This window comes from Phaethon aethereus (genome assembly GCF_964289735.1).
Source record: "Phaethon aethereus genome assembly, chromosome: 8".
Lineage (NCBI taxonomy): Eukaryota > Metazoa > Chordata > Aves > Phaethontiformes > Phaethontidae > Phaethon > Phaethon aethereus.
The window spans coordinates 34,108,302-34,129,760 of NC_138584.1; the positions used below are offsets into that span (position 1 = coordinate 34,108,302).

Genomic DNA, 21,459 nt, shown 5'->3' on the forward strand with positions numbered 1-21,459 from the left:
TTGCGGAGCCGCCCCGCGAGGCGGGCCCGGCCCGGACTGCTCAGCGGCGGCTGCCCGAGTACGAGTCGGAGGGGCGCGGGGCAGGCCGCGGCGGGCGCGGGGCGGGAGGGGAGGGAGGGGAGGCCGCGGTGTAGGCCGGGCGGCCCCGCCGGAGGGGCCGCGGCCCCGCGCTTCCTGCCCCCGGCGCTGAGGGGCCGCCCGGCCCCGCCTCCGCCTGCGCCGCGCCCCGCAGGCCCGGCCGGGCCCGCTGCGGGCCGCATGCTCGGCCCCCTCGGCCCCGCGGGGCGGCGGGGGGCTCTCCCGGCCGGGCAGGGTGCGTGTGGCGAGGTGGGCGCCGGGGGTGTTCCCTCACGGTCCCAGGGTGAGGTTTGGTGTCTGCTTTGCCTTGCCAGCGGCGGGAGTCTGAAGTTTATTTTTTGTCAATAAATGCTGTTTCTTCTCCCTGCAGTCCCCGGGGTCATGTGGAACACTGTGGCTTCGTGTTCCCGTGGCAGGCTGGCCCCCAACGCCACGTCTCCCCTGCTTCCAAGGTTACAAACCTGGAATCGTGTGTTCGAAAGGAAGTATCAGGAGTTGTGTCATGGTGCACAGCCAGCACACATGCTGCAGAATCAGGGGTTGAAAAGGACATGCGACGTGCTCCCCTGTCGTTTAGTAAGTAATAAAGCAAAATACAGGCGGTATGCCAAAACTTACCCTGTCTTAGATGGACGTATCCTGTCAGTGTATCGACATGTGTTTGAAGAAAATTTAAGGAACAGTGAGGCTGTTATTAAAAGGTAATAAACCGTTTTTGTGGTGTTTTATTTTTTAAAAGTTGTTTTTTTACCTAACCATTTTGAAGCTTAAACTACTTTCCTGGGTGCTCTTTGCTCAGGCAGCTTCTCTGCGGAGTGTATTTTAACAAGGATCAGCACTTAAAAATTTCAGCCCCCTGAAAAGAGGTGCCTAAATACTGACTGAAATGCCGACGCCTAGGTGCAGGCTGTATTTAAAATAGTGCCGTGTGACATTGACTTGCATATATTGCCACGAAGTATTTTTTTCTAGACCTTCATACAGTTTGTTTTGTGGTTGATTTTGCATGCAAAGATGTAAATGGTGACAGATCCCTCCTGAAAGGGTAGGTGACAGTCGTTGCAATTAATCGTGATTCACTGATAAAAGCAAGAAAATGTATTTTATGTGTTTGTCCTTAAAGACTAGATGGCAAAAAAGGCCTTTGTTCAGAGGAATGATACATGAGCTGCAAGCAAAGCTGTGGAAAACACACTGTGCCCTCCTGTGGTGGCATTTATGACATTATTAAAAATCCTTAGCTTTTTTCTCCTGAGGTTTTTCAACCTCTACAGTCTGCAGGAAGCTGCAGTAAGATAACAGTGTCGTGCATAAATAGTTATGTCAAACAGTATTTTTAGTTAAAGATGATGCATCTTGGCAAAAAGTAGTTTAAATAAATGAAGAATCTGGTTTATTTAAGACCAAAATTGTTTGAGATACCGCATTTGTTTACAGTTTAATTATCTTTATCTGTACTTGATGCTGCCCTGACAATAACATGGGTAGTCACTTCCTCTCCTGATGATGGTAGTGACGCTGTCCTGTCCACTACTTTTAAAGTATATCTTCCATGCTGTAGAGTGTGCATTTTTCTAGATTTAGTAATTTATTCTACTTAGCAGTTACTGATTTTTGTCAGATAAACTTGTTGAGGGGAACTGAGGGAGGAAGCCCTTGGCTGGATTCTTCCCTAGAGTGGTCGGAACATGGAGGTAAATGTCTGTGCTGAATTAGGACTAGCGAATTATGATGGCTTTATTAATAGCTGCAAGTTTATAGGCCAACATTTTTGCAGGGCAGTATCTCTCAGTCAGCTCTGGTCGCTGATGATCAGCCCCCCAGTCTGTACTCCACTGGTGAGGTTGTTGGCAGAGATTAAGTGTGATCATATATTGTGAAATATGGTGTGTTGGGAGTATATAGGCTATGATATGGACTTAATAACGACCACGAGCTATGAACATAACCTACAGATAGAATACTTATATTATTTCACTTTTTTGGGGGTCCTTATTAGCCAATTTTGAATAACAAAATGAAAATGCTTGCTTTAAATAACAAACCTTTGCTTTTTATTGCACTTTGTAAGAAACAATAATCCAAAAATGTGAATTCATCTTCATTCTCATACCGTTGATATGAAAACTGTGCAATACAGTTAAGTACTATGTTAAATCTCCCGAAGCGTAACTTGTAAGTAAAGGTGGTTTTCATTAACTGAAATTTTGTTTTTTAAATCAGATACTCAGAATTGCTAGAGATGGCCAGTAAAGGAGGGGGAGAAGATGCCATCTTGCGTCACACTCAGAGAAACAAGAAGCTGTTTGTTCGTGAACGCCTGAAGTTGCTACTTGATGATGAGCCTTTTCTTGAGCTGTCTCCACTGGCAGGCCTCAATATGCCGTATGGTGATGTCCCTGCTGCTGGGTGCCTTACTGGTAATTGCTAGCAAATGTAATATTAGATGTAATGGGAAATTGAGGAGGTTCATTCGTTTCATTGCTCATATCTTTAAATATGATTCATATTGGATCTAAAGATAGATATGGGCTCAGGGTATTGTTTTGAGCAGCCCATGTTGGAGATGCAGCCCAGAGGGAAGAAGGATTTTGAACCAACATGATCCTTAACATAATTTGAGAGATGCTGTTTGGGTGCCGTGATGAGTAAGTGATTGTAGGCAGCATACATTAGTTGTAGTCTGTGTGTGCTGCGCCCTTTCCTGTAGTAACCAGCCTTGCTCACTGAAGTTAAGGTGTTTGTTCTTGACAGGAAAGGTTGCATGTAATCAGGTTTATGGAATATTTTAGTATCTTAAGAATGTGCTTTCCTGGGAAAGTGAACATCAGCTCTATCCAATAGCAGCTCCCAGCAAGAAAGAGTTCAACCACAGCTATATTATTCTGCAATTTTTGCTGGGAAGTCTGGGAGAAACCTTTAAAGAAAAAATGTTCTTTAATTTCTTCTAGATTCAGTAATTTATTCTACTTACCAGCTACTGATTTTTCTCTCAAAAAATTTAGGAGGATATGTCAAATAAGCTGTTGTCTGTTAAAGGAAAAGGGGATCAGGTTACTGTGAGACACAGGAGCTGTGACATTTGTCATATTTTTCAAATTATAGACAAGTCTTTTCATTGCACTTTGAAGAGCGGTTCCAGTTTAAAAAGTAACTAGAAGAATAGAGTATGAAATCCTATCTTTTGTCACAGATTGTTACATTTTTCATTTTTATATAGGTAATTTTTAATTGCCTTCCCTGTTATCTCAAGAGTTGGAAGCTAAAGTATGTATTTTTTTTGTCTTATATTGTCGCCAGGAGTAAGTAAGTTTATTTCAGGTTCTGTCTTCTGTCATTCAGATTTTTTTAAATTTCATTGGCTTTCAGCTTGTTATTCCAGAGAAGAGCTGTAAATTTCTTCCCTGGGTGGTATTTGCCACTTAATTTGCAGCTTCTTGGTATAGCATTACCAAAAGAACATCCTAGCTATAAGGCAGCCTCCTTGTTTTCTCTATGGTATTTTAGAGAGTCCCGAAAAATATCTCTGGTGCCTGTTACAGGAATTGGCAAAGTCTGTGGGGTCTGGTGTGTCTTCATAGCAAATGATGCAACTGTAAAAGGAGGAACTATTTATCCCATTGGAGTGAAGAAACAATTAAGAGCTCAAGAAATAGCGATGCAGAACAGACTGTTATCTGTGCACCTTGTTGACAGTGGGGGAGCATTTCTACCACTACAGGTAATATTGGAACCACATAGAAGAAAATACCTATGTTTACCTTAATCATATGAATTTTTAGCAATAAACCTCAGATTTGTGTTGTGTTTTCTTGGCCGTCTAGACTTTTATTGTCTGTTATATTTAAACTGAGTTTTGTCCACAGATTGGAGTCTAGGAGATGATTTGAAGATCTGTAACAGCAGTGATCACTTTGGCTAATCTTGCATCTAGCATCTAATCAAAGTTCAGAAACTTGAATGTCAGTGGGGGCCAAAGTGCCGACCAAGCATGGGTATTCCTTAGTGTGCTTTGGTGTCTTCAATAAATTAGTACGTTGTTGGAGGTTTCTGTTTTCAACTTCAGAATCTGTAATTTTTATTGTAATGGTTGTGATGGGAACGCAGTAACCATGGCTTTTAAAAATGTAGTTTTTAAAATTCTTACTGTAAAAGGAGAGTTTGCAGATGTTACTTTCCAATGTACAGAGCTCATATTATCAGAGACTATAGCTGTTCCCTCGCCAGACTGAAAGCAAACACGTAGAAAAAGTGTCTGCCTGACTTAAGGAATTGTGTTGAAAACTAAGCAGAAAGGGAAACTGTGCTGAATTTCATTACTATTTCACGTATAAAGTACAAACATAAGCTTCCCCTTCTCCATGTTTACAGTGTCAGTTTGTGTAGTATAAATTGGTTGGACAAAAAATACGAAACTTACCTCTGCTTTTTGCAACGCATGGGTATTTTTGTGGGAATGCACGATGTATGAGGGGAACAAATACCATAGCGAATACTGTATATGGAAGTTTTGGGTATGATTGTTAGTGGTGACCTTCCAGGAGTTGGTTACAGTGCATTCGTGAATGAATGGAGTGAAGAGGAAGCGGTGGCTTTTGTAGTTAATACTGGAACTCATTTTGTCTTTTCTCTGTAATGTCAGTCAGAGCTGTTTCCTGACAAGTCACACGGTGGCAGAGTTTTCTACAATGAAGCTATAATGTCTGCCATGAGAATCCCTCAGGTACAGTGTCCTTTGGAGTACAAGTAAGTGTAGTATATGTGATAACAGAGTTCTGAAAAAAGTTTTGTTCTAATACAGATTCTAGGAACAACTCTCAAACATGCAAAAAAATTCCTAAAGCTCCCCTTTTCTGTTTGTGGGGAAGGGAGATTCAAATTAATACCTCACATAACAGAGTACTTCAGCCTTAAGGGTCTTGTAAGCATTTGCCGACTGGTCATGATGGAAAGGCATCAAATCACTGGCTTATTTCAGAGTAAACATAGAACTCTCTCAAAAACAGCATTGTTGTTCATGCTGGTATTTCTATCTCTAGTTCATTGTTCCCGAAGCTGCGATTTAGTCTCTGGAACGTTTCTGAAGTAAACTCAGTGGTTTTGCCTGTCCATTCTCTTCTGTCCAGCATCTTGATTTGTTTTGGGTTTTGTCCTTCAGGTGGCAGTGGTGTGCGGCTCCTGTGTAGCTGGAGGTGCCTATGTTCCAACCATGGCAGAAGAAGCTGTCATCATAGATAAAATTGGTACACTGTTCCTTGCTGGCCCACCTCTGGTAAGAGCTGCTACAGGAGAATATGTCTCTCCAGAGGACCTAGGAGGAGCTAAACTTCACTCTAGGTATGTGAAAAAAATCTAAAAAATAGTAGAGAATTCAGTATACCTCGCTTTAAGGAAACTGTCGTTCTATCTTAAATTGATGTGACTGAAGCTACTCCAGTGACAGGATACAATATGGTCCTCAAGGACTAGAAAACATACGGTGAAAAAAAATGATAGAAATGATACATGAATTATTACAAAGGTCAGTGGTATTCAGATATATATGTGGGAGTGTCATGGGGCTAGCTATAACTCTTTGAAATGAAAAAAGTAATATGGCATTGTGATTTTCAGCTTTACTGCTGTCCACAGGAACTTTCCACACACACACACACACACACACTCACTCACACACACACTCTCTCTCTCTCTCTCTCTCTCTCTCTCTCTCTCTCTCTGAATACTGTGTCTTTGAATACTGTGTCTTTGAATACTGTGATGATGGGGAAAATGCATAAGAAATTATTTTTTCTTCCCTGAACTGATGAGTGGAGAGGTGTATGACTTCTTTCCATTTGTCGTGTCTGCTTCTGAAGACACTAGACTAACTCACTGCAGAGAAGCATCTGAATGCTTGTAAGCAAAGAAGAAAAATGGAAAGCCTGCCTGTCTCTGCTTTTAACAAAGGCTTCATAGCAGCAGGTGAACAAACAGGAAATAAACCTGATAGTACCTATTTCTTTAATGGTATTTTTCAATGTGAGAAAATTCTGTAGTTGTCAAAATAGTTATTCCCTTCTAGATACAGGAAAAGGTTGGCTTTGCTGCTCTGTTCTTGGCATTCTATGCTGCATGTGTGGTAACCAGACCCCATACCTTTCTCACAAAAACAAATACTAGTGTGACAGTCAGCTAACTGTGTTATGTGGAATAAGTTACTGTCTTTATATCTGGGCTGGAAGTGCTTACTTTGAAATAATTTTTAAAGTTTGTTTTCCTTTTATTACATTGTTTGCAACAACATCATCATGAAAATAAGTTCAAAGGTCTTTCTTTAATACAGGTAAACACAAAAGTCACAGGTAAGAACTTCCTCTTCCTGTGAATTTGTTTTGAGGTTGGATTGCACAGAAATTCCACTTACTTACTGCTTTCAACTCGTACAAGAAAAAAATCACACAATATTTTCAGGGAGTTGGCAGGGTCACAGTACAGTTTAAGGTTTTTCCTTTAGTTTGTTTTTTCTACCAGAATTCAGATTTCGGTAATTCAATGCTAATTAATGTTGCTCTCTCTCCTAGAGTCAGTGGCTGTAGTGACCATTTTGCATCTTCAGAAAAGGAAGCCTATGAATGTATTCGAAATGTTATCTCGACATTAAATTATGATCCAGTGCCAGAGGAGGTCATAGAGCATGACAGTCCTCTGTATAGTTCTGATGAGCTCTTGGGACTGGCACCGCAAGATTATAGGTGTACTCTTCCTGTGAAATTGGTAAGGTGACAGATACTGTATTCCTTCATCCTTTCAGTCTGTTCTATCTAGTAACTCCAGATTAACAGGCAACAGGCTGTTCTCTCTTGGAGAATCCTGAAGTATCTGAGATACTCTGTATTATTACCTGATCAGTTGCCAAACGGTCTTGAGTCTGCAACAAAGCAGAATGGCAACAATTCTGTAGAATTATAGAAAATATTTAAGCTGAAAACCTGCTAGAGGTAATTACAGATCATGCCAGCTGATCCCCATCTCTTTACATGCACTGTTTGAGATGCTGTTATGTCAGTATGTCTTGTACTGTGTTGGCTGCCTTGAGATCTCGTGTGCACCCCTTTGGTGTCCTGTTTTCCCTCAAGTAAAGACTCTGTCTTGTAACCTAAATGCCTAATGAAAGTACTGACTGCAAAAACAACAAAGCTCAAATTAAACTTGTTTGGGGCTGGGACAGATGCTAATACGGAAGCAGGGATACGGAGAACTGCCCACGCTATTTATGGTGTTGTTCTAGAAGAGATTAAATCTCCAAGGATGTGAATCCAGTATCTTTTTCAGGGGTAAATTTCTACAGTTACAGGGATTGACTGTAGAAAGCAGTGTAGCTTTGAAGGCAGCTTTTAAGCTGTGTTTGAAAAAAGCATGAGCAATATGCAACTGAGTGTTTCTTATGCACACAAGTTGTAACTGCACATGCCGGGTTTTTTTACAACATTTTAATGCACATGAACAACTGCTCTGTAACACTGAAAGAGTTTTGGAGTTGAACTTTGGCTCAAAATACATGGTTGGTAACCAAATGCAAACACAAATTTGGTATTTTGTGCATATTGAGTATTTGGCAGAGTGTAGGACATAAAAAGGCCTTCTGTGCTCATTTAGGTTGACTTCTTGAATAATACCGGTCTCCTTACTATTTGAACAGAGCATATCTTTTAGCAGAACTGTGCTATTTTCACTTAAATTTCTGTAGTAAAGACTGTATATTTCTGTGCAGATTCTGAGCCGTCTGATGGATGGAAGCAGATTCCAGGAATTCAAGGCTAATTATGGAACAACACTAGTAACAGGATTTGGCCATGTGGAAGGGTGAGGCTATAAGATTTCACTATCAAAATGTATGGACATACTTGTCGAAATAGCTTTCGTATCATTATCAGGTTCTACAGTATTCCAATAACAATGTTTATGAAGTTCTGAATCAGTCAAGAATTGGTAAAAAATGCTTCTAGAAAGCCTGATCTTCTGTCTCTGAGCCCTGAATTTACCATGGCTCAGGCCAATAGCAGCAGAGAGTCATTACAAATGAATGGTTTACATGAATTTGTGAATTTATTTGTTCACAAAATTTAGTAGCCAGACAGTTGGAACATTGAAGTCTCAGCATATTCCTTAAGAAATAAGAAAGAGCATCCTTAGAAGTGTTCCTTCCCAAACTGAGTTGAAAGCTATTATCCCTTCTCCCATGTGATGGAGATGGGATGATGCCCGTACAATAAAACCCTGCATAATTCAGATCAGACTGTAGTATTAACACATTCACGAAGTATACAACATTACAGTCCAATCATATTTAAAAAAAAAAAAGCTAGTAACATACATTTTTAGAGACTCTAGGTTGAAAGCATAAACTTTTCAGACTGACTGTTACGTTGTATGTTACAGGAATTAGAGAGAGCCAAGAGTCCTGGCACCTTGTATGTTGTCTTGCCGTGTAAACTGACAGGTCATCTATAGCTTTACCTGCACTCTGGGTATTAATCCATGTTAATACATCCATGCTTTATGTATCAGGAGTGCTGTAAGACTTCTTGTTTGTTAGGTATGTGAGGGTCCTTGAATGAAATTATATGTGTGAGTACATCCTTTTACATTCTGAATTTCCCTAAAAGGGCAGATCTCTGTGTCTGTACAGATATTTATGTTTCCATCCTTCAGAACATTATGAACTACATTTTCATAATTTCTGGGGTTCAAAAGTGGAAAATGTTCATGTGTGTGTTTTGTAGGCACTTGGTGGGGATAGTGGCTAACAATGGAGAGCTGTCTCATGATGCTTCTCTCAAGGGTAGCCATTTCGTACAGCTGTGCAGTCAGCGGAGCATTCCCATCCTCTTTTTCCAAAATACTGCTCCACATACAGCAGAGCCAACAAGCATCTCTCAGGTATAGCATTTGTAGCTCAGTATGCTTAACTCAAGCAATTCCTAGTTCTCGTTTTGTTTAAGATTACATTTTGAAAACTGTTGCTAGGAAATTTATTTTTTTTAATAAACCACTCTTGATGTTTAAACCAAGAAACTTCATAATTACTTTGTTCTTAAATCTTTCCATTAGCATTCTCGCTTTACTCTAATTTTAAGCAGGCTCCTATGCTTATCTAAAATGATACTGTCCAGCCGGCATGCAAGCTGTAAAACTTGGAATTTGTAGTGCTTTTTATATTGAAATACAGCCTATTCATTTCTTCTGATACCACTGTACTCCACAGAAAAATAGGTATTTTTCTTTTGGAAAAGTGAAGGCATTAAAGTACAGTGTGTTTTGTCCTGGGCTACGGAGAGCCTCATAGTAAAACCCGTATTAGGTTCTCTGAGCAGAGACTGTTTCTGCAGCCCTGTTCCTCCCAACTGTCACCAGCGCTTACACCAAAGCCTGGCAGGATTCTGTGGTATCGGAGCTTTGCTAATGCCTGGGAGGGCTAGGGTTGCTCAGTATCGTAGGTTTTTGCACACTGGTTAGAATTGTTTTGCTGATTTACATTGTAAAATAAGTGCATAATGGGCTTTGGTAGTTAATGATGCTGTCTTACTGTTTTGGAAGAATTGGTCATACAAAATTGTAAAGAAAGAAATGTTTTAGAAATACATTGCAAGGTTGGTGAGAGTGGAGGGAATTAGAGACTTACACGATCTAAACATCTTTATTTTCATTTCAGGCAGAGGCTCACTCCAACAGATTAAAAGCCCAGGCTTCCATGATGGCTGCTGTTGCTTGTGCTGCTGTTCCCAAAATAACCATAGTAATCGGTGGCTGTTACGGGAGCGAAAGTTACGTTATGGTACGGGTGGCATAAATGTTAATGCATTTGGTAAAAGACTTTTTACACTTTACCAAGATTTCACAGCACTTCATTTTTAAAAGTCAGCTGTTCTTACAGACTTTTAACTCAACTTGTTATTCTAACTACTTTCAAAGTAAGAAATGCATCACAAGATGTGATTACACAAAATTTGATCTGCATCTAAGAACCTAGAACCAGTTCTAAAAAAAGGTTGATGATGAAAACATCCCTACTTGGGAGCCAATCCTGCCTTTTTCTGAGCACATGCTGTTTGTTTACAGTGATCAAGGAGCACCTCTCCTTTAGTTGTGCTGCTGCATGTGCTGTTCACGCTGATAGTAAGTGCAGTAGGGCTCTTTGTTTGCTCAGAATTAAACATGTGAGTGCTTGGAGGAAAAAAGAAATAATAAAATAGCAATATTGAAGGCAGTGAGGCTTGTGACGGTTGCTACTGCAGGGCGTCTCTACTGATCCAGGAGCTGTAGCTGTAAAGGAGCTGTATCGTTAATGCTTTACAAATTAAACTGTATTACATTCTGCCTTGAACTTGATTGCGTCATCCTACAGCCATCTTCTTGGGATGAATTTCAGTGAGTTTGTACTGTGCATTTCTTTTGTAGTGTGGGAGATCGTTCAGTCCAAACTTTCTGTTCTTGTGGCCTAATGCAAGAATTGCTCTTGTGGATTCAAGACATTTCTACACAGTCTCGCAAGCTGGGGACAATGACTGTACAGGAGATGAATCAGAGCTAAAATATCTGAGAGAAAAGTAAGGACATTAAATATAAACCCTTGCAGTTGCACTGAGATTTAACTAGTTAAATTACTTACTTCTCTTCATCTTAGAGTTTACACATCCCAAACAGATAAAGCAAACCTGAATCTACTGAAAAAGATTTTAAATTTATGTGTAATTCTATGTCTGCTCTTGGGGTCTTCTCAAAGAAACATAAATGTAAAAACTTTAAAAAACCCCAAACAAACCACTGGAAAAAACAAGCCAAAACAAAAAACCCTCAACCCTTTTGGGGTTTTTTTTTTTTTGGTTTATGGTTTTGCCATACAACCCAAACCCAAGATACTCTACTGTATATTAATCTTCTGAATGTGGAGGATGGTCTGTACTGCAGAATGATCAGATCTGTTATGTATTATTTGCTGGATTCTAATTAATTTTAGCAGTAGTACTGCACATTCACTTGAGATTGAAGTATACGCTTTTTTCATCTATGATTTCGTTTTACTGGCCTGATGGTTTTTATTACTTTTCTGTTCTTTTAAGCTTGTTTAATACTCTTGTCTTGTCCAGGCTAGAGGAAGAAAGCAGTGCATTTTACTCCTCTGCCAGACTCTGGGATGATGGTGTAATTCTACCTCAAAATACTAGAAAGGTAGGGGTTTTTTCCTTACATGTTCTTTACAGTGCGTTTTATCCTTGGCTCTCAAAGGATCTTGCGGTGAATGCATACGCCTATGACTTGCTCAAGGTCAGCGGCTGATTCCCAGAACCGGGTGGTCTCCCACTTCTCACTCCATTTTCTGTGGCATTTAGCTTTGCAATTCTCATCTTTTCTCTCTGCCCCCCATTAGTATATCCAGAAAGTGTCTGTTGGATTGTGGTTACTTGAGTACAGCATTTCCTCATTAATTGACTTTACCATCTGATTCTGTATCTGAATCCTTTCTTTTTTGGTCTTGCATAATCCCCCATATTTCACACTTTCAAGTTCAGGCTCTTCACCATTCACATTGTTTCCATTCTTTTGTCCTAGGATGTTTCTTTTTGAGACTTTCTCTTCCTGCTTGTAAGTTGCTGCTTACATTTGGGATACCCCTCTGCCTCTATTTTTTTTTTTTTTTTAAAGTTGGCAGACACCCACTCCCTTAGATTCTTTCTGAAAACAGCCACCTTTGTTCTGTTTTTCCTTGTTACGTTGTTGGTTAGTAATACTTAAAATGTCCTTTGCACTTCTGAAGCTTGTTTATTTAAAGAACACAAATACAACCTGCTATCAATTAATCCTTCTAAATATGGTACATATTTATGGTACTATGTAGATGTTAAGTGTTTTCTGGGGAGTTCATGGGAACTTTGATAACGGGAGAGCACCGACAAGTGTCTCCTCATACTAGACCCCAGAGACTACCTCTCTCTAGGAATTACACATGAAAAGAGCACGTGATAGTTGAAGTGAGTCATTGTCACCAGGTCAGGTAATTTTCACCAGCACACCACAATTCATGTTTGCGTGTTTAGCTGTTTTTTTACAATACTGTTTTGCTACCTTATCCCAGCTGTTGCTGATGGATGTAATTTACGTCTAGCTTTGTCTGAACTGACAGCGTGTGCTCCTTCAGATCCTTAATGTGCTTTTTTTTAATAGGCTTTAAAAGACAGTGTGTGCTCCAGCAGCAGTGGCATATGCACTGTGAAATTAGAAAAACACTTACCAGGGTTTCCAACAACGTTGCCAAAACTTTTTGTGTAAGGAAGGCGTCTATTATGTGCACCATATGATAAAAGTTAACAAAATCTTAGTGGAGAATTACCTTGCTTTTAAAGACCAAAACCAGTTCTGTATTTTCAGTCCCTGTTGTCACAAGACACCAAGAAAGATGACTTCTTAGAAGAAGATAGATGTGGAAGAGCAGGATGTTCTGCTAATTTTTGATATGCGATTGGGAATTTTAGGAGCATAGCTATGTAATAACAGAAATGGATTATCACGTAATATATTTTCATTCGAGTTTTATAGCAAAGTAGCTTCCCAGTGTTCCAAAAGTAATTCTCTTGTAACCACAGTGAATTTTAAATAGTTTAGTTGTCTCTGTATGCAAGGCATAAACTTTGGGATCCTGAGGACAGCTCTTCCTTCACATTCCCTGCCCAGTGGTAGCTGACACTGGCACCTATGTCCCCTGACACTACAGCTGACATTTAAGTGTTCACTGTTTTGCAAAAAGTAAGAACAAATGCATTACGGAATGAGTGCATAACTAGTAAAGTTTTACTAAATTTTTTTGCAGAGGCTCATTGCATATATTGTCTTTTTTTTTTTAATTAGGTAATTGCACAGTGCTTAGAGATTATAGAACAGCAGAAGTACCAGATCGTATCTCCGTGTCAATATCCTGTCATCAGAATGTGACTGCAGCCATTTTCAAATAATCAGCCTTTTAAAGTTAGCACCATGTACTAGAAATCTTTAATGTAAATGATTTTCTAACTCTTTGATACCGTTAATAAAAATGTTAAACCATTGCAGACAAACAATCGTGGCTTTTAAGTCTAGTAGTTTGTATTTTGAACCATAGCCTCTTACATTAATTAAAGATTTATTTTGTGAAAAGGATGGATTAAGCTGAGAGCCTATAGCAGACTAAGGAAGCAAATTCATCCCAAGCCCTAATAATTACTTGATTTTTTTCGTATTCATGTTTTAGTATGACATCCAGAACTCATGAAACTGCACTTTGATGAAATGGGAAAGGGAAAATGTATAAGCTGGTGGGTGCAGTTTTCAGCCTTATTAGAGGGCAAAATACTGCCTGCCACACAGCCCTGGGCCTGCCAGTTCAGCTTTCCAAGGCAGCTATGGAAAGGCTCCACTCGGATTCCTCTGAGGATGCTAAAGGAGTGACCAGGAAGTGATTTAAATCCCTAACACTTCAGTATAGGTGAAAAATTACCTGCTCTGAGAAGAGGTAACAGAGCACAGAGACTGTTCTACTTAATGTTACCATGTGTACAGGTATTGGGTTTACACTGTGCTGTTTCACGCATTTTTAACTCTGCTACAGTTGCAAAATTTAATTTTGTAAAACCAAAAAACTCCTCCCCCCCAACTTGTGGTGTTTTCACTGTATAGTTCTCTAGCACTGTACATCTTGAAATTATGCCCAGGGGTGTATTTGAAAACTACCTGGTTAAGTATTTTGAAGACTCATCAACAAAACTGAAATGCTCAATCTTAATTAAGTAGCCATACAAATAAAATGTGATGTTGAAGAGATTTAGGTCATTCGAGCGCTTATCAATGGAGAGTGCACCTGTTCGGAGCCGGCAGAAAGCTAACGCGACGCGTAGCGGGCAGCGGTCACGCTCTTTTGAAGAGTCCGTGGAAAGTGACGGGAATGTTCACCTCCACTTCAGCCTTGGCAACCTCGCTCATGTCTTTGGCGTTCAGGATCAGGAGGTAGGCGGGCTTCGGCCCCGCGCCTGGGCTGACCACGATGCTCAGCACAACCCCTAATGGGCGAGAAAAACAAGCCTGTCCCAGCTGGGCGCCTTCTGTGTCCTTCCCTTGGGCTGCTCAAGGTAAGAGTAGCCACTCGCACACAGGACACCAGAAAATCCCGGTATTACTGCACAAACATCAGTTCGGAGGTAGACGGAGACTATTTATCTATATCCCATACTATTTTGGGTTCTTGCTGGCCTGGGGTGCTGTGGCACAGTAGCTCCTACAGAGTTTCTTTTTAAAACTGGAAAATGTTTTTATTCTGAAAAGCACCTATGAAAAGCTATCATCGCAGGGGCTGATGACAAACACCACTTACTGAAAGAAATATATCAAATTTGTCCATTAATTTTTGCAACATTATGAAGTACTTTATAAATCTATAATTCTGCTTCTGAAGTTTACTGTGACAAGATGCCCGTTTCTGGATCCTGGCATCCCTGTGCAGAACGGACAGGGCGTCCTAGCTCTTAGGTTGGTTGTTTATTTGTGTAATTTCTGGGTCAGTCATTGCAGGAGAACAGGGGAACAACCAGACACCATTGTCTGTGACAGCATCAAACGCAGCCGTGGGGAAGATGAGAGAAAGGTGAGCCTGGAGCCTGGTGTTAACTCGGCCTTTGGAGAGTGCTTCTGCAGGGGCTTAGGTCCCGGGAAGTGACAGAGACTTAAATGCATTCCCAAAATGCATGTTGTCTACTTCAGTTAAGGAAAGCTTTTAAGCTTGTTCTTAAAACTTTTTCGTTTCAGGGGGACTTAAGCCCCTCTGTAAGCCCTTCCCTGAACTGGGAACAGATAATAGGAAATTTTGCTCTGAATTATGAAATATCTTGGCTATGAAATATGAAACTCTCACTACAAACCAGTGAGAGTTGGCTCTTAAATTCAGCAGAACCAAGACATCTCCCAGCTTCACACAACCCTTCTCAGAGAAGAGGAATTCGGGGAATAAGTGGACACCCTCTCAGGCCGAGTGCTGCCACCCACCTTCAAAAGTAGGTGCAGGGCCAAGAAACACACACGGTGCTTGGCATGGGTGCAGCTGCGTGTCCTCGAGTGGCAAAGCCTGAACTCGCCCCACTCCTGCACGAGGAGGATGGGTTAGGAATAGAAAACTCGCTTGGTTTAAGAGAGGTTTAGTTTTACAAAGTTCTGTCACCTGGAATTCTTTAAATATTGCAATTCCTATGGAAAAAGGCTAGGAAATGAGGACAACAGATCATCTAAACCTGGAGGGTCTTTTTCCCTTTTTTCATTCAGTCTTTATTTTCCCACATGCTCCTCAGGAGCTTCCCACCAGTGTTAGAACAGGCACGTCTCATCCGGGAGCTGCCCGCGGGCTCTGCTCGTGCCCGCCCCCGGCACAGCCTTGCAGGCAGCCCCTGGGGCCAGCAGACACAAGCTTTTCAAATCACGATGCCACTGACCAAAATAAAATCGGCATTACCGTCATCTTCCTCCAGGGCATCTGGATGGGAAACAAAGATCGGCTCCGATGGGTAGGAGTCCGGCTCCTGCCACACCCAGGTCTCCTTTGTTTTAACATTCAGCTTGCAAAGCTAAGGGTGGGGAAAAAAAAAAAAACAAAAAAAAAATTTCAGCAATACTCTTTCTTGTCCTTAAACTGAAAGCTCAGGGAAAAGGTGTGCCTCACCCGTTGGTTGATAGTTACCCTGTCTGGGACAAAGTGATTCAGCCCCAGCCCGTACGCGTATGTGTAAGGTTTCCCACAGTATTTCTTGTAATTGATGTGTGGAAATTCAAAGGCTACAATAAAAGAAATACATATGCGTGAGGAGTAGCGGGACACGGAGCGCAGGGGGTACTCGCGGTGCTGCTGGCTGTGCTTCGGGGTCGTCGTCTTACCGTGGCGCGGCCCTGAGAAAATAACTTCTGGCTCCAGCCAGATGGTCTCGTCGCTGCGCAAGGTCGCCGTAGCCGTGGTGTAGGGCAGGGTGACCAAGTTCTTGCCTGTGTCAGACTGGAACAAAGAAAAATACCCAGGAGGAGCGGAGAAACAAATTTCTCAGTCTATTTGCACAGATCCATTGCAAGCTGCGTTGAACGGCGACGCGCAGCAGAGCTGCGGAATTGCAGTAAGCTCGGCGAGAGCTGCTGCTTCCATTTTCTGAGCGGGCAATAGTGCAGTGAGTGCCTGCTGCGGGGGCCGCGCGCTCCGCAGCTCCGCAAGCCGCTCGGCTGAGCCGCACCCCCCGGCAGCCCTCAGCCCACCTGCCAATGACCAGGAATGGGGTTTGCCGGAAAAAAATCCAGCAACCGCAAGCCAGCGAGGGCTGCTTGATGGACCCCACACCACGATCTCCAATTTGAACAGTAACTTACAGGAAATAAAATAGAATAACGTTGATCCGCTAAAGAAAATAAAAAGTTTCTCTGAAGACCTAAGTTCTGGTCGTCCCCCCCCCGCCCTTAAAATGTTTAATTTGAATTAAATGGGGTCAGGCAGAGCACTAAGGATGCGTGGCCATAAGCCCTGCAGAGGAGTCGGGCAGACGCCGGCGTCTCCCAGCCCCGCTGGCAGCCGCGGCGGCGCAGAGCCGCGCCGGTACCTTGTCGATGTTCAGGGGCAGCACGTATCGGCGGGCTTCGGGCTGCGGGGCTTTCTCTGCATGTCGCTTCACTTCATCCCAGTTTGCTCGTAAGTTGGCTAAGTAGAGGTAATTGTAAACAAACTCGAACCTGCACGAAAACGGGGGCACAGACAGAAACAAAGATGTCATTTGCAAGTGAGGGGGTTCAGATGGTTTTTTCCTAAAATTCAGCGCAGTAAGACGAGTCCCGGTGCAGCTCCCCGGCGGAAGCGAGCCGTGCGTGCGCGCCACTTGCCCTGCGTGAAAGGAACACCCGGCAACTGCTGGTTTTCACCCCGAGAGCCCTGCGGCAGCGGCCAGCACCTCCCCGGCTCAGGCTGTCCCAGCCACGCAGCCAACGCGGGGTTGGGCATCACCATTTCGGTGCCGTATTTCTCTGTTTTTACATGAAAAGCAGCATTCAAACCTCAACCAGATCCTGCTCACGGCAGCCCCAGGAGCCGCAATAGCATCAGCCCTTGCGTAGTCACTAATGTTTACTAAAGATAAGGGCAAAGGAGGTCTCAGAAAATGAGTTTCGGTCAGGCGCTCTGCGCCTCTGGGTGCCTCCCTCGCTGTACAGCCTACGTGTCACCGCGTGCGACTGTTCAGATGGGTCGGAGGGAGTCGGTGTGAGTGCCAGAGGCGATTCCAACGGGGAAGAGACGTGCCAGCGCAGGGACCGGCGCGTGGGGTGCTGGGGCTCTGCTGGCCACCACCGGCTCGTGCCGGGGGAGGCCCGATGCCGCGGGGCCCCTCGGCCGCCTCCAGGCTGGGCACCGGCAAGACTCACCCCTTCCAGGTGCAGAGGTCGACGATCAGAAATCCGTTATCTTCGTAGGTGTTAATGTGATGGAAAAGGTTGAAGGCCGAGGTGCGGTATTTGATGTTGAGGAGCCTGCCTTTCTTTTTCTCTGCCACGTGAAGCCAGACCTGAAAAGCAAGCAGCTGCTTGGTGTAGGCTCAGAGAAATGGAGCTGAAACTGATATGATGGGCCTCCCAGTCCAGGGCTGGCTGCCCAGTACAGCCCAGTTTGGTACGACTGGCCGCTTACCCCCATGGTTTCGTTGGACTCGAAGCAGTCCATGTAGTTGGCTCCCCAAAGGCTCCAGGAGGAGAGGAACTTGAGGAGGTTGATTTTCACCGGTGTTTCAACAAACACTATGTAGTTTGAGGTCAGCCCAAAGCTGTTTGGAAACGTACGGGGAGCACATCAAGCTCACTGTAGTTAGTTTGGATAAAAACCACGTCGTAGTTTGCCTTAAGCGCCGCACATAGCACGCAGATCATAACTTAAAACGAGAGGAATACAAACGTCCCGATTTTGGTAAATCACCTAAGTGTCGTTGCTGATCACATGCGAGAACAAGCCCTGCGTGCGGTTCTGCAGCGCACGCCGTGCCAGCGATGCCGCACGCGTGTGCCCCGCCTTTGTGTGCTTGCAGAAAGGAAAGGGGACTCTGTCAGCCTGCGCCCACGGCTCAGAGGGCCGCCGCGCCGCGGGGACGCGCTGCGTGGCGTCAGCAGCGTCCCTCCTTTCAGCCGACCCGCGCTGTCAGTCTACTGACCCCAGGAATCGTTACCTGTGAACGTAAGAGGGCTTAAACCTGTCGCTGCAAGGGAACTGCACCACCACCTCCGACCTATTCATCGGGTCTTCCTTGCCTGGAACGGGACAGGTGAAGGGTTACGGAGGGTGTCACCCATACTTTGTATTTGTCGTGTTTACCAAGCAAGTTCCTGCCTTCAACCCAAAGGCAGTTCATGGTTTAGAAACCATGTAAATAATTGTTTTAAAGATAACGTTGCTGTTACTTGAAAAAGCAAATAAAATCTAAAGAATTTTTAAAAAGTAACTTGATGATGAAACTCATCTGAAGGATAAAAAAAATGATTTATGGGACAAGATTTTCGCCGTTTGCTCAGAGGTGGGATTAACTGACCTGCCTGAAGCGGAGGAATCCGTATGATGTTATATGCGATCGCAAAGTTTTTTCCAAAGCAGTTGCCAATGTTGTAAACCGTCCCATCGCTTTCAATGTGGGGATGAGCTGTTGCCCCATTGATAGACACGTATTTACAGAGATCCACCTGGAGAAGAAGATATAGAAAGTCAAGAGCTTTCTTGGCAGGAGATGGGAAGTCACCAGCTCTGCAAGGTGTTGCAGGTCGATAGGACCTCGCTTCAGACGTGGAAAGTTCTTCTCTAAGCCCAAATCACCACCCATTTTGTGAAAAGGAGAAGAGCAGCACAGCCAAGCGATTTGAGACGGTCAGGCGAGCTGACACAGTTGCAGGGAGAGGTCTGGGATCCAAAAGGAAAGGCTCCACAGGCTGGACATCAGTAATGCAAAGAAAAGCATCAAAACACGCGTTCTGCGTTCCATACAGGTCTGCAGGCTGGATGTTGCTTGGCTCCGATGTAAATGAAGGCAGCAGCAAAGCTCTGGTACGAGCCCTCCGGTTATGGTCCCCCTTGGCCAGTCTACAAGGTAGCTCCAGTTTGCGAACTCCAACCCAAGCACAAGGGTACGGACCACAGACCCCCATCGCCTCCTAATTAAATATTACTCAGAGCAGCAGCAGTGGCTTCATTTACAAGCTCGTTCCAACTCTGCTCTCATTAACACTCACAGCTGGCTTCTTTCTGCGTCGTCTCCCAGCCAAACCCCAACTCTTGCCTTGTAAGAGTCTGTTATTAAACCAATTTCTTTTAATTTTACTCTTCCACTTATTTAGAAGCACAGTACAAAGACCCACCTGCTTAACTGTCTCTAATGTATCTGGGTTAATTTTGGTTATAAAGTTGGTCTCAGTACAGGCGTAGTAGTCTTCGCCAACGGGGTAGACATTGACAAGGGCGTTATCAGTGACCTCCACACCTTTGAAGTACGAAAAAAACCTGAGCAGAGAAAACGGACAGGCAAGTCAGGGGCTTCTTGGAAGCGGAAGCGCCAAAGGACATCGGTGCAATGTCTATAACCCCAAAGTACCTGGAAAAGATGTTCTTGCATGGGTCTGGGTACGCGTAGGTGCCGAATTCTGTTATCACGATCCTTTTCTCCGTCATCGCTCTCACGTAAGCATCAGTCCTGATAAACCTGGGGAGGGCGAGAGAGCACGTCACAGGTATAGCTGTAAAACCACAACAGGCTATGCAATTAAAATATGGATATTCTTGTGACGAGCTTCATGAGACCTCTGAAAGCCGCGGGTCCCCGCAGCCCCACGTTGCATCGGGAGCACATGGGGTCCAGCAACCGCCCCGCCGCGGCACTGGGAAGGGATGGCCGGTGGAGAGCTGAAGCTGATGGGAAATACAGCGCTTTGTCTAAACATTCTGCACCAAACACCTGAAAGCCGATAGCTCGGCAGCTTCTAACTGAACACAGGCTTCATTTTTCACAGATGATGTAATTCCGTCACTGGCTGCAGCCACATCCAGCCTTCCCTCCCCTGCCAGATGTTTTGAATCTGTACAAAAAATTGCATTTCTGCTAACTATGAGTATGCTTCAGTTATTTTCAGCTGGTTTTGGTGATCTCACCGTTAGAGCTCTTCCAATAACCACGTGGACTCGAAATAAGCAACGCCTCCCACGTGATGGGCAGCAGAGCCCATCCCCAGCGCTTACAGTCGAGCAAATGCTTCGTTATTTATTTGGTTTTGCTTGGAAAATTGCCACGTACCTTCGGTGATAGGTGACGTGCCCCTCCTTGAAGTCAAACTTGTGGAGCAGCGCCTGGCCGTCAAAGAGGTGATAGAAGGGCTCCGCGCCCACCTCAAACAAGCCGGGACCGCATCTCAGGAGGCTTCCTCGCAGCCAGGTGGGAATCCTGCCTGTAGAAGATGCAGCATTGGTAGGTGCCCATGGCAAATCAGACCAAGTAATTTTTATTGTGTCAACAAAAAGAATAAAGCTTTGAACTTTTTTTTTAATAATGTTTATTAAGCTTGTTTTTTAAACGTGCCTGCGCTCTTTAAACTATGCTTTTTCCTTCACCTCCACACCTCCTGCAGACCACGACACTCAGTATTGATACGCCTAAAGATCCCCCATCCCATCTGTCCTTCCTCTACCCCAAAATACGCCAGCCCTGTTACACCCTTGGCCTCTGACCCCACGCTCCAGCCCTTGTAAAGCCTCCGAGCTCTGGTGGCCCACGGGCTCCTGAGAACACAAGCTGGGCAGGAGGAGGGCAGGGAGCCCCCACCAACCTGTGACGTGGGTGGTCACCGGAGAGGACAGCTCCTCCACAGTCTCAAAGAGCTTCTTGTAGCCTCCAGCGGGATGCTCGACTCTGAAAGGGCCAGCAGACCTGGGGTTAGCCCGGTTTTGGGATAGCTTTGGGACCCTCCCCGCGGGAGGGGGGTTTGTGTCTGGATGGACTGCTCTGCAATCTGCAAATAACTTGAGAGGTCAGGAGGGAGAAGCACCAGCCTTCGTGGGGGAAAAGGCTCTGAGGGCTCTGACCAGCTACCGCAGCCGCCTGCAAACCGTCCGGAGCCCGAGCGCACGACAGAGGAACAGGGAATACCGACCGGACAGCCTGCGCAGGCAAACACGCTCGCCCGACGGACAAACTCAGGGTATCCTGAAACATCGGGAAGCAAAATCCAACTTGTGTCTCCCAGGTCTTGGATAAGCATTTTTTTTTTTTTTTCCCTCCTTTTTCTCTTTCAGCAAAGCGTACTTGAGTGCGTAGCTGAGAATTATGTGTTAGGTTCCAG

The 21,459-nt window shown here is 44.0% G+C and overlaps 2 protein-coding genes across 2 annotated transcripts; one reads left to right on the top strand and one right to left on the bottom strand.

Moving 5' to 3' along the window:
• Window positions 1-459: 459 nt before the first annotated feature.
• LOC309407588 (biotin-dependent 3-methylcrotonyl-coenzyme A carboxylase beta1 subunit-like) lies at window positions 460-13,205 on the top strand (the record flags this gene model as incomplete). Its single annotated transcript, XM_082003156.1, has 12 exons — window positions 460-779; window positions 2,302-2,498; window positions 3,621-3,799; window positions 4,721-4,801; window positions 5,237-5,415; window positions 6,639-6,831; window positions 7,829-7,920; window positions 8,841-8,997; window positions 9,770-9,892; window positions 10,516-10,664; window positions 11,205-11,286; window positions 12,961-13,205. 12 exons carry the CDS (start codon window positions 460-462, stop codon window positions 13,042-13,044), a joined length of 1,836 nt encoding a protein of 611 aa, XP_081859282.1. The 3' UTR covers window positions 13,045-13,205.
• Window positions 13,206-13,992: 787 nt separating this feature from the next.
• RPE65 (retinoid isomerohydrolase RPE65) lies at window positions 13,993-21,022 on the bottom strand (the record flags this gene model as incomplete). Its single annotated transcript, XM_082003221.1, has 13 exons — window positions 20,943-21,022; window positions 20,418-20,564; window positions 19,722-19,829; window positions 19,489-19,630; window positions 18,672-18,819; window positions 18,312-18,393; window positions 17,783-17,915; window positions 17,521-17,660; window positions 16,707-16,836; window positions 16,003-16,117; window positions 15,809-15,903; window positions 15,584-15,695; window positions 13,993-14,144 (listed from the first exon to the last, which is right to left on the bottom strand). The coding sequence occupies exons 3-13, from the start codon at window positions 19,796-19,798 to the stop codon at window positions 13,993-13,995; spliced, it is 1,326 nt and encodes a 441-aa protein (XP_081859347.1). The 5' UTR covers window positions 19,799-19,829; window positions 20,418-20,564; window positions 20,943-21,022.
• Window positions 21,023-21,459: the final 437 nt, after the last annotated feature.